Genomic DNA, 13,929 nt, shown 5'->3' with positions numbered 1-13,929 from the left:
CGGGATATAACAAACATCCTCACGGAATCTTTTGCGTATCATAAATTTCAGAACGAAGTCTGAACCTCTCTCATAATGAACCACTAACAATGTATGAATTAGGAAAATTTTTAAAGAAATCAGCCAACAGTGCACCTGGTCCATATGGCATATATTACCTAACGTTAAAGAATCTAAATGAGAGAGCTCTTTACTCTCTCCTAAAACTTTTCAATCAAATTTTTGTCCCACATTACTTTCCTATTTCCTGGCATCATTCTATAGTTCTACCCATTCCAAAGCTAGAAAAAGACCAATCAGACCCACATAATTATAGACCAATCTCACTTAACTAGCTGCTTGGGTAAGACACTAGAAAAAATTATACACAGTCGCCTCACCTGGTATCTGGAAACTCAAACCACTATGAATGAAGATCAGTTTGGTTTTTGTAAAAACAGATCTATCTTATGATAAATGCTGAGGTAAACGTGCATTCATAAAGAAGTAACATTTGGTCATGGTGAGCTTAGATAGAGAGAAAGCCTTTGAAACCATGTGGTGTCATGGCATCCTTCGTGACCTACATGCCCTAGGACTGAGAGGACATTTACTGTCATTAATTCAGAGCTTTCTCGAAGATCAAGCCTTTCAGGTCTGTTATCAAAGTGTACTCTCCAGAATCTCCATGCATGAAGGAGGAGTACCACAAGAATCAGTCCTGAGTGCCACAATGATTTGCAGTTAGAATATACACTCTAACAACCACCATCCCAAATTTTGTAGAAACTTAAATTTATGCCGATGACCTCACTATATCGTCACTCTCAAAGTAGGTATTCCAACTGTCAATAAATAAAATATGATCATGGATGTTACAAAATGGTTATTGACTGTCTCCACAGAAAACTTTTGCAATACACTTCTGCAAGAAACAAAAAACACACCCTTACATTGTATTGGTTTAAGTGGACCCTTCTTCAACAAACTTTAATCTGCATGCTGACCTAATTAAGTACGTAAGGCTTTAAAGGATTACATAAGCCAAACTCTAATGGCATCTTTATTCTTTCTCAAATAACACACATAAGGGAACATAAATTTAAATTTTAAAAATATGATTGCAGAATAGATGTGTGGAAATCTGCATCCAGAAAAAGGATAATAATCGATCACCCTTTGGCAGAATTCACTTAGCATGATAAATACAAGCTGAATGAATGGTAAAAATCAATTATCACTGAATGCATTTGAAATAAATTTCCATCCAGTGCTGTAGAAGTGGGCAGTTGAAATAAATTTAAAGAAGGGTTGGACAAATTATTGGAGGAAATGAGAAATTAAATTTTTTCTCTTGGCAATATGATGCAAGGAAAGCTTTTGCTTTCTACCATCATGTTGCTGATACTAATAATATACTAAAACAGTTAACTGTGATACCTGCATATGCTCCAGAATAACTTCGTATTGCAACTTCCTGAACCACCCAGTGGGTTATGCAAGATAGTGCCATACCACATATAGTTAATATTGTGTTGGACTTTTTATACACTTTTTTTTTTTTTTTTGGTCCTTATTTATTCTCATATTGTTATCCTGAGTGTCACAACTTCAGGTATTTCTGGCCAACTCTAAGTCTAGACTTGAACCAGGTGACTTTATCTTGAAGGGTTTCTTGAAAGAGAAAACAGCTGTTCTGTAGGAAACCTGTTACACTCATGGACTTTCAAACCACAGGTACACACTGGGATCCTTTGAATGTTTCATGAATAATGGATAAGCTTCTTAGTGATGCTATCTGATTAAAAACAATATTAGGTACTTTAGGTAAATTTGTGGATAACAGTCATTTCTAAAGTGAGCATAAGTGAAGATCACTGGGACAAAATAGTATCCGCAAGACAGAAAAACAATGTAGAGTAGCTTAATTTTTTAAATTATACCTGCACTGCAATAGTACCCTGCTTCTTTACTAAATATTGTATTGGGGCCATAACAGCACAGTAATCGGGATTATATTAAACATGTAACAAAAGTTATGATTTCCATCAGAAGTTTTTCTTTCATGCAGCATGTGGCTGATACATATATTGACTGTTCGGTACAAGGTTACTAGCTGAGTCTACCTACTGTCTGATGATGGAGCCTAAGGGCTTTGAAACCAATAACAACAGTATCTTGGAGTTTTTAATGAATCAGTATCATTTTTTATTTGAATAACATCACCTTCTTTTACCAAGAAGGTGATGTTATTCAATTAAAAAATGATATCAGTAACCTGAGATCAATTCGTGGATAACAATCATTTCTAAAGTGAGTATAAACTCAAGCTCTGTAAATGGAGGGATAATAGTCTCCCCTAACAATAAAGACAAAAAACATAATGCAGAGTAGTAGTAGTATCATTTTCCTCAAATCATTTCAAAAGCAGAGTTGAGATAATATCCAGTTTCATCAGTAAAATTACTTTCCCTAATGTAACATCCCTCCCTTCAGTATATTACACAAGACTGAGATATTAGCTGAATAATTTCACCACATGTAAAAGATTAATAAGCATGGCCAGCAGGCATGCGTCCTTATCAAGCAAAAAACACAGATCTGGTAACAGGGAAGACTTAAACAGGACTGAAAGTTTGGTTAGAGTGGATTAATGACAGAAAACTGGGATCATGAGGAATCATCATGTTGAACTGTCTAACTTCTGACAAAGAGTCCACAGAAAATTTCGGGGGAACCTACATAACCTAAAAACCAGCTAACATAACTCCTCTTGAAAAGTTCTTCATAAATTACATCACCAATAAGTTTTGCACCCAAACTTTTCCAAACTGGCTGCAGATGATAGAACCATTCTCCTAAGACAGAGTTGATCCACAGTTGAAAATGTATGCAAGAAAGTCCTGAAGAAAATTTGCTATCCTTTTTCTTTTCCTCTTCTCCATAACCCACAGAAAGAATTATTAACAAGTACTCTTGTTAGCAGATCACAGTTTTCCAAATAGACCTTTGAAACTTGCATAATAAGAAAGTTTTAATAATAATTACTGTATAAATTTTTTATTAAATAAAAAACAGCACTTATTTTTCCCCTTCAGATTATTTTTCTAATTTCACTTCAGCATTTGAAATAAACAGGTATTTAGACATGCAATACCAAACATGATAACTGTGAATAAAATTATGCCCATGCAATGGTGTGTGAGATTGGAATGTGAATGAGAGAGGGAGAAAGCTTCGATAGTAACATGCTTGCTTTTGTTTAGTGCATGCTATACTTGCCACTCTTTCTGTCTAGCCATCTCATCCATCTAGTTTTCAGTAGATCAAGTCATTAAAAGTTTTTCAAAAATCCTTAAATGAGGTTGATCTTCAGTGAAAATAAAATTTCTGTAAAGGGAAAAAAAGAAAAAGAAAACTAAACTAAACTAAAAAATTAAAAAGTTTAAACTTTGCAAAAATCATCATGCAGGTTTCTATAAATTACTGCCCATAAATTTACAGTAAGCTGATTTACCTTGCAAAATATGAAATTCCCATTGCAGGCTATGCTACACTGAAAATGAAAACAATTACAGAAACAAAACATACTTTCCAAAAGATAAAACTGAGGGTTAACTTGCATGGAATAAAGGAAGAGAAAACTCTCGTACTACAAAAAAATTTTGTTTATGATTAAGATGTTCTCTACATATGATAATTACTACTTTTCTCACTGGAATCAGTCTCTTACAATTCCTTAAATGCACTTTAAAAATGATTGCATTCCTTTACTTCACTGAACCCTTGACTGCCATTGAGATAAAACTAATGACACTAGCTCTGTTTGGTTACAGAAAGGGTTGAACAACTTTGAGTTAATTAAAAACACACTGAAGCAGGTAATAGTGTGAGACATCAGTACAACCTGTGAAATGCATATATTCTATGGTAAGTTTGCTAGAAGTCTGCATGGCCCAAAGTGCCTTGGGTCAGCCAAGTCAATAGGTTGGGCTGGATAAAACTGACATCTGGGCTTGTGCTAGGTTTGGTCCTGGGTGAGATTGTGTTAATCAAATAATATTTCAAAATTCTGGGCTTCTTTTGGATTGAAAATTGTAATATTAATTTTTAAAAATGAATTTTTTTAAGGTCTACTAATTTTACAACCTCATAAAATGTCACATAAATGCAATTCCCACTTTAGGTATTCTGGTACCTCAATACAATTTATGAATTTCATTTTTTCATTTGTTAATTGTAACAATCACAAAATTAAATAATCCCTTTCTGCTTTATCAATATCTTAAGTCATAGTACTTCATAAGAAATTAGTTTAGGACCAGATCAGTTCTAGCCTGAGAGAGGGGAAACATAACAACAACAACATACATTATTGACAATAATTAAATTAATATCATAAAACATACAGTATTTGTTCTAATTTACTCAGGCATTTGGGAGGCAAATATCACCCCTACTATTTTAAGAATATAAAATTAATAACAAAGTGTACAGAGAATGTTCAGTAAATAAGAGGGATTATTAAATATCTATAGCAGCGATTTGGGAGGCGCGGACTAGTGCAAAAGGAGGCACGAAAAGTTTAACAGAAATTTAATTTTCATAACATAACATATATAAATTAAAAAATATATACATCATATAAATAAACTTTCATAACATAACATAACATTAAATTTTATAACCTATTTTTTAAAGCATTTACCGCTACCTATCTAACTCTAACTTCGATATAAACATGAGATAAACATTTATTTGGAAAAAAATATTATATTTTGCTGAAATGGATTGATGAATTATGATTGATATGATGAATTTAGTGCATACTATGTATGACATATATAGGTAGATTGCATAGTATAGCATTAGTTGCATGGTTGAAAATACGGTTTCAGCGGTGTGTGATTGTGTTTTTTATTGTTTTTGCATGATTACTTACTGATAATAATCGTTAGTAATTTAGAAGTTGTATTTGTTAAGAATATAAAGTTAATTCTAATATTTTTAGACGAATGGATAAATTTTTGACTGGTTACAAGAGAAAATCCACTAATAATGAAGATACTGATGCTGATACAAGTAAAGGTAGTGGGAATACAAGCAACAGGGAACAAGGAGGTAGAACACCCAAGACAAGAAAATACGATTCATCCTATTTATCATTAGGATTCACAAGTGTTATTATAGATGGCTTGGAAAAACCAATGTGTTTGTTTTGTACGAAAGTTTTGGATGCAGATAGTATGAGACCAGGCAAATTAAAAAGGCACCTTAAACTATGCATTCTGAATATGCTGGTAAGCCCATAGAATTTTTTCAAAGAAAAGTAGATGAGTTTAATGAACAAAAGCAAACATTCAAAAAAATAGTTTCTGTTCCATCAAATGCAATTCTAGCATCGTACCAAGTTTCTTACAGAATCACAAAATGTAAAAAAACCACACACAATAGGAGAAACTCTAGTTTTGCCAGCAGCTATCGATATGGTTAAAATAATGTTCGGTGAATCATATGCGAAACAGTTGCGACAAATATCGCTTGCTGATAATACAGTTGGCAGAAGAATCGATGATATATCTGAAGATCTTTGTGATCAGTTAGTTTCTCGACTGCGTACTTCGAAATTCGCCATACAAGTAGATGAGGCAACTGATGTAGCTAAAGATGCTCATTTAATTGCATATGTTCGATACATTGCAAAAACTAATATAATGGAAGATATATTATTTTGCAACCCCATTCCTGGAAAGGCCACATCCAATGAAATTTTTAATATAATTGACACTTTTTTTGATGAGAACAACATAAAGTGGAATAACTGCATTGGACTCTGTACTGACGGAGCACAGTCAATGTCAGGACACAAGGCAGGTCTTCAAGCATTAGTTAAAAAGAAAGCACCCGAAGTTATCTGGATGCACTGAATGCTTCAAAGAACAGCTCTTGTGTCAAAAAATATGAGCAAAGAACTTAACAACATTTTTACAAAAGTTACGAAAGTTATAAACTACATAAAAAACAGTCCTTTAAAAGTTAGGTTGTTTGCAAAACTGCATGAAGATATGGAAGCTAATTATACCTCACTTCTATACTATTGTGAAGTGTGCTGGCTATCTCGTGCAAAAGTGATTCAAAGGGTGTTTGAACTCAAAGAAGAGATTGCAATTTTTCTTGATGAAAATCATAATGAAGAAGCAAATTTATTTAGGAATGATAACTTTATTGTTAAACTTGCCTATTTGGTTGAAATTTTTGGAAAATTGAGTGTTTTGAATAAATCAATGCAAGGACCACAAATGCATTCACTGATTCAAAAAGACAAAGCGAAAGCATTCATAAAAAAATTGGATCTGTGGAAATCAAATTTACAAAAAAATAAGTTCGACATGTTTCCATTTTTAAATGATTTCTGTGCCAGAGTTAATATTGAAGCAAACAAAAATCTATTTACTGAACACTTGGATAGTTTGCTAATGCACTTTTCACATTATTTCGAAGATTTTGATTTTACAAAGTTCGCGTGGATACAGAATCCATTTGTCGATGAACAAGATGATGAATTTGGATTGACAACTATTGAAAAGGAAAAATTGATAGAATTATCATGCGATACTTCATTGAAACAAAAATTTCAGAGTGAAACACTAGTTCAATTTTGGTTGAATCAAAGTGAAGAATATAATACTTTGTCAAGCAAAGCAATGCAAGTACTGCTGCCATTCGTAACATCATATTTATGCGAAATAGGATTTTCTGCATTGGCTGCAATGAAATCCAAATATCGAGCCCGTTTAGTAGTAGAAAAAGAGCTACGAGTAGCCCTCTCCTCAATGACACCTAGATTCGATAAACTTTATGCTAATAAACAAGCAAACAAGCTAATAAACACATCCATCGCATTAAAAACAAAATAATTTAAAAATGAATATATATAATGTGATGTAAAAGTTAGGCAAAAGTAATAAAAATAAATAAATATGGATATGAAGCTATCATTAGAGGCAGCAAATGCACATCCTCCACATGAAGCCTAATTATATCTGATAATTAAAATAAATATGATATTTAAAATAAAAAAAATAAATAAAAAAAAAAAACATCAGCCAGTAGTACGGCAAAAATGCAGAGCGAAACGAAACGCAAAATAATATAAAATAAACAAACAGGGAAGGGAAAGTAGAGATAATAAAACAAAAAGGTAGTCGATAATCCCCTGTATAATTTAGTCATTAAACCCCTGTATAATTAAGTCATTTTTTTTAATTTTTTTTTTATTTTAAATATCATATTTATTTTATTTATCAGATATATATATATATATATATATATATTCATTTTTAAATTATTTTACAAAGTTCGCGTGGATACAGAATCCATTTGTCGATGAACAAGATGATGAATTTGGATTGACAACTATTGAAAAGGAAAAATTGATAGAATTATCATGCGATACTTCAATTAACTAACATGAGATAGCAACCATAATTACAGCTTGGATGTAGTGACAATTTGTTTCCTGTTTTTTGATCATTGATCCCATGACCTACTTTCACACTTAACAACCCTACCTAATGCAAACACACGAAAGTAGAATTTGGCATTAGTAAAGGCATATGACGCAAGAAAGCAAGCTTATACAGCATCAGCCAAAAAAAAAAAAAAAAAAAGCAGTTCATGTTGAGTGACAGACATGTGACAATTCATTTCATCGCAAATGCAGTGGAAGTTAATTATGGGTCTGCCCACAGCATTTTATATGACCATCTGCACATGTCTAAGGTCTCCCGTTGATGGATTCCAAGATTGCTGTTGGATTTGTGTAATGCAGATGTTGAGAACTTTTTTGATCAATTGGTGACAAATGATGAATGCTGGGTGTACCAGTATGATCCGGAGACTAAAGACACGTCAAAGCAGTGGAAACATACCTCCTCCTCCTAAAAAGGCAAAGACCACTCCATCTGTGAGGAACGTGATGTTGTCCATGTTTTGAGACAGAAAAGAGGTTATCCTGACAGATTACCTACCTTGTGGTTCCACACTTACCGGAGAATACTACAGAAATCTTTTGAAAAATTTACACAATGCTTTGAAGGTGAAAAGGTGTGGAATGTTAACCAAAGGTATCCATCTTCTGTCAGACAATGCACCGGCTCACACAGCTGTTACCACCACCAACTACAGCACGCACCCTATTCTCCTGACCTAACACTGTCAGACTTCGTGCTTCGAGAAATGAAGAAACCATTGCATAGATGCCGCTTTGATTCATCTCATAGGAGTCATCAATGAAGTGGAATCGTGGTTTCAGGCAAAAAGTGCAGGCTTCTATGATCAAGGCATTAAACAACTGATCCATAGATGGGAGAAATGTGTTACTATACATGGAGAATACATAGAAAAGGATTAAAGTTCCTGTGAAGTTTCACCTTTCTAGGGCTATTATTTCTAGGTAAGGGTATGAACTTTTTGATACCCCCCTCGTATAATTAACTTTTTATATGATGAGAAATTGGATGATTACTTTGTGCAGTTATTTCCTTTGAATGATAAGCAACAAATTCCAACATATCTTGCTAACATTTTGCTTTGAGACTCATTGTCTCACTAGCAATTTTCTCGGCAAGGAATTATCAGATATCTGTAACATATAATATGTTACTCTCCAGCGTCTGTGCTTCATACCAACTATCATATTACAATATTTCTACTGGCTTTCTAAATTACAATGTACAGAAATTTAAGTCTAATGTCAATATGTACCTTCTGTCATCTTTGGTACTAAGTACTATGGTGGATTCTAATACCTTTTGTGTTTGGAGTTCTCATTAAAAAAAAAAAAAAACGTTCTTTGATACAACAAACAAATTTAATTCCAGCCATTGAGGCATCCTGTTGCAGTGCATCTACTGCTTCCTGCCTTGGATCAGTCTTGCATACATGTTACATTTCATATGGTAACAAGAGAACATCCAAGGTTAAATATCTGAACCAGCTGGTTGTGCTGAGCAAGCAGAAAATCTGGTATTGATGACACCTAACAGCCAGAGATGAAGATAATTCTGATTTATACTGTTTATAGTGGTACTAACTCCTGGTGTGCTGTCCCCATTAAAAAAAAAAAAGTTACATTTGTTCCTGGATTCCCTGAGGAGATTTGAACCTGGGGAGGAACTTTTATAGGTTTTTTTCCAGATTTTGGACATGTCAGACTGTCACCAACAAATGCATGTTTTTTTCTGTTTCCAGACAGCCTGATTTTTTAATAGTGAGACACACAAATAGACCATAGGATAATACACAGTTCACTGATGCCATGTGACATCAGTTAACAAGCATAGGCAATGCCCATTTATGAATCTAATCAGTAGATGCTTAGAATTTTAGTTTTGCTGCTGTTACAAAGTTTATTTTTTTATTCTCCAATACACTTAGAAGTTGGTTGTATATTTTATTATTATTACTAGTCATGGAGTGCAAGGAAGCCTGAGGCTTATGCTGCACCAGCTAAAAAAAAATTTTCAAAGTTACCTTGAGAGAGAGAGATTTTTGTGGTAATATATGGATTTCACCTCACAACATCCATACAAATGGTCATACATGCTATCTCAGCACCACACTTAGGAAGCCTAGGCTCATTAAATAGCAAGACCCATTTAATTATATTTGTTAGGAGATAAGAAAACCATTATAAATTTCTGGAGGGAGGAGCTGGATCACAGAACTTTTACATTATCTTTCTCTACTATGGGTATAATTTGTGAAATAACCAGAGCTATAAATCTAATTCAATACAAAATAATGTGTAACCGAAGGCAAGATAAGTTCCAGCTCCTTGTCATCATAGAGAGTGGAAAGTTTTTTAATTTCTGAATAAAAATTAACTACAGTGCAATACTTATTTTCATATCTTAACAAAAGAAAAAAAAAAAAAAAGGTCTTGATTTCAGCAATCCAATTATCTGTTTCATTTGCTTGTTTTTTGTTTTTTATTAGTTGTTGGTACATCACCTTCTGTGGCTATATAATGCACCTCCCAAAGTTTTTTTTGCATTTTACTCTGATCCAAGCTCGATGCGGGATTCGAACCCGCGACCTTTGGGTAGCCAGGCAGGCACTTTACCCACCTGGCTAGCCTGGTCTGCATTTCATTTGCAATTGTGTAAATAGTCCCCATGGACTGGAGATGTACAAATGTATCTCCAATTCATAAAGAGGGATCAAAGGGTGACATAAGTAATTACAGACCTAACAGTTTAGCTTCTGTTCCAGGGAAAATAATAGTCACTGATTAGAGAAGCATTGCAGAATCATCTAGACATGACTACAGTTATAATTCAGACAGAGCATGGGTTTGTTAGAGGAAGTCTTGTCTGACCAATTTGATTGGATAAATCTGATGTGTTCTCAAAGGAACTGGATGCAAAAAATAATTTTGGTATCATATAACTTGGATTTCAGGAAAGCTTTTGATACTGTTGCACATGGAAGACTACTGTACAAATTGGAGCAGTATGGCATTAAGGGCAAGTTACTACAATGGATAAAGGATGGTTGAGTGGGAGAAAGCAGAGAGTGGTAATCAATGGACACTGCTCTTCGTGGACTAATGCTATTAGTGAAGTCCCCCAGGATTCAGTGTTGTGCCCATTGTTGTTTTGTATATTTATCAATGATATTGATGAAGGTATATCAGGCTTAATGTCAAAGTTTGCAGATGATATGAAGGTTGGCAGAGTTGTTAATGTCAGCAATAATAGTATGCTACTGCAAAAGGGTCTAGAAAAGTTGGGCAGATGGGCTGAGAAGTGGCAACTGAAGTTTAACATTGACAAATGCAAAGTACTGCATATGGGTAGCAGTCACCCAGAGAAATGTACCAACTGTGTGGTACTACACTCAAGGTAGTGGAGAACGAAAAAGACCTGGGGTTAATTGTGCAGTCAGATATAAAGTTTTCTGAGCAGTGCAGATACAATGCCAGAGCAGCTCATGGGGTCTTGTCAGTGATATACAGGAATTTTGCTACCAGGGATAAGGAGGTGATTATCCCCTTGTATAAGGCAATGGTCAGACCACACCTTGGATACTACTGCATATAGGTCTGGAGGCTCCATTTTAGGAAGGATGTAGAGTTGCTAGAACAAGTACAGAGAAGGTAACCAAGACTGTGGGGGGGGGGAACAAAGGGGTACTCTTACAAAGAAAGGCTTAAGTTCTACAAATTGCAGCATCTGGAGACTAGACACCTGCAAGGTCATCTGATTGAGGTGTATAAGGCCTTGAATGGTTTGATCAGGCTCAATGCTGATGGGATCCTTCCTCTTGCTCAGATTACAAACCTGAGGGGGGCATAAACTCAAACTGAGGAAAGACGGTTGTAGAATAGATGTGCAGAAATTTGCTTTTAGCCAGTGGGTAGTTGATTGCTGGAACAAATTTCCATCTGTTCTTGTGGAAGTTGATAGCTTAAATAAATTCAAGGAAGATCACATCTGGTGAATATGGGCTTGGCACACCCAGGGGCCTGAGCTGGATATCATCATTCTTCTTTTTCTTGGTGATTCCCTTCTACTTCTCTCTCTCTCTTAGGGTAACTCGGGAATTTTTTTTTTTTTTTGGCTGGTGCCGCATTAGCCTCAGGCTTCCTTGCACCATATAGCTAATAATAATAATAATAAGATGTGGGCAAATTTTGAAGTGATGGATGGGTGAAATGGGAAGTTTTTTTTTTTTTTTGGCTGATGCTGTATAAGCTTGCTTTCTTGCATCATATGCCTCTGCTAATGGTAATAGTATCATAGTATTGTATTATATAAATAGTGCTAAACTGAATTTATGAACTATTTATTTTTATAAACAGTATACAAGAGCATTTATCTAGAAAAGGAAGTATAGTAAACCCTTGATATTTGTGGGTTAAAATAACCTGATTATCATTTAATGAACAAGTTAACAGTACCTATAATTGACATATTATTATATTCTGTATTTTTCCAAGGTCCAAAGCATACATTTAAATAACGACCTCTCCATATTTCCTTATCCTCAGTCCTCCTCTTCCCCATATCCACTGTCCCCTTTCCATTTGTCTATCGGTTTCCTTCAAATTTCCCTCCTGACATCTTTCCCTCACCATGTCTAATCCAATTTGTCTTCCTTCTCTCCTCATTTCTCACTTTATCAACTCATCTTATCCTTTTCATCCTCCTCCACATAGAAGTGCATGCATGCACATCTGTGTGTGAGCAGAGAGCAATATTGGACCATGAATTAACACCATGATTTTAACATTAATAATAAATATTGCTTTCCCTTGCCGTTTTTCATTAATGAAAAAAAGAAAGGCAAATAAAAAAAATCCCAGGGGCTCACATCTGGTGAGTATGGACTTGGCACACCCAGGGTCCTCAGCTAGATATCATCATTCTTCTCTTTCTTGGTGATTCCTTTCTACTTCTCACTCTTGTTTTTTTTCTCTCTCTCTCTCTTGGCTTGTGCAGCATAAGCCTCAGGCTTCCTTGCACCATATGGCTAATAATAATAAAAAAAAAAGAAAATATACACATAAAATGTATGAGTAGCAATCAAAACTGCAAAAATGCCATAAAACTTAAAATGGCATTTACTCCACTAAATAGATTTGTTGTGAATGTAATTTACTATTAGCTAAAATGTACCAATCTGTGGATAAACAAGTGGAATTTATCTAGAAGGGACCCTCCAGCAGGTTCGCAAATATCAGTTTCGCTATGTTCTGAGGGGATGGTTGGGGGGAAATGAATTTCCGATAGGTCACTGATAAACAATTCAGATAAAATATAGCTGGACATCCCTTGACGAAAAGGAAAAACCCTGGAGGGTCTAATCTGAAATGAAACAAAAATGAGGAGAGCATAAAAGATCGTAAGAATTGATAATGATATAGGGAATAAAGGGGCAGATGTGGGCCTAGTGTTTAAATCTGCCAAAACGCACAACCAAATGCAGTATATGTGCATTTTAACTATAAAGTGCAGATATTCTTACCTGAAGGCCTGAGCCACCGTGGTAATAAATGCCTTTTCACTTCATTTTTGCGGTAACTTTTACCTTTTTCACTTCTGGAATCTGTTAAGTTTTTCAAAAGTACTTTATTAAGTTCCGTTTCACTATTAAACTGCATCATTTACCAATATCTGTTTCGCAATCAGTAAAAGAATATCATGCACGCTTTTCAGGAAATTATAACACATAAGAAAAAATTTTGGATTATAAATAATATGAATAATTATTCATAGTAATAACATTGAAAACGTTCAGCCTTTTCCTCGCATGATTAAAAATGAAAGAGTTCAAAGTTCGGAGTGAAGTGATAAATAAACAACTCAGCGTCGCTTTATTTAGAAGCATGGTTTAAAACTAAACATGACAAACTACGAACAACAATCTAATTAACTGAAATTGCCCCCACATTAAAAGTATAATTATCTTCTAAAACTGATAAGTTTTTATCTAATAAGTGATCAATTTAATCTTGCAGTTCATCCTTGCAAAACGATGACTTCGCGCACGTGTCATACGGATGCACTGCAAGCCATACGTCACCGAATGAAAGAGTTTAATGATGACGTCACATACCACATCATCATGTGACCAGCAAGAAACGAAACGTTAGGAAACAAACCGGAACGGTGTTTCAGTACGCTCTAAATCCATGAGCCCTGATCAGAAACTAAGATATACAGTATAACTTGAATATATTCTGAACTAACTTTTAGCTAATTCGTGAAAGGAAATTTATAAAGAATGGCCAGATATACTTAAAGATAAGAAATCTGTTAGACACATAAAGATATGTAAGAAGGTAATGAAAGCAACAGAGCATGCCGGAAATGAGAGTGAATTATTTTATGATCGGTGGAAGATGGAAGATCCCAATTCATTATGACAGCAAACTCATACTAT

The 13,929-nt window shown here is 34.6% G+C and overlaps 1 protein-coding gene across 1 annotated transcript in view; it reads right to left on the bottom strand.

Annotated features, from left to right (window-relative positions):
- The window catches only part of LOC150077829 (sialin-like), a 66,773-nt gene extending 53,626 nt beyond the window's left edge, over nucleotides 1-13,147 (bottom strand). Inside the window, exon 1 of the mRNA XM_090384376.1 lies at nucleotides 13,012-13,147. Within this exon, the coding sequence (XP_090240502.1) occupies nucleotides 13,012-13,147 (136 nt within the window). The remainder of the gene's footprint in view (nucleotides 1-13,011) is intronic.
- Between the last annotated feature and the right edge of the window lie 782 nt (nucleotides 13,148-13,929).

This window comes from Mastigoproctus giganteus, chromosome 11 (assembly GCF_048544385.1).
Source record: "Mastigoproctus giganteus isolate SK-2022 chromosome 11, ASM4854438v1, whole genome shotgun sequence".
NCBI lineage: Eukaryota > Metazoa > Arthropoda > Arachnida > Uropygi > Thelyphonidae > Mastigoproctus > Mastigoproctus giganteus.
This window is presented reverse-complemented; position numbering and strand designations above follow the sequence as displayed.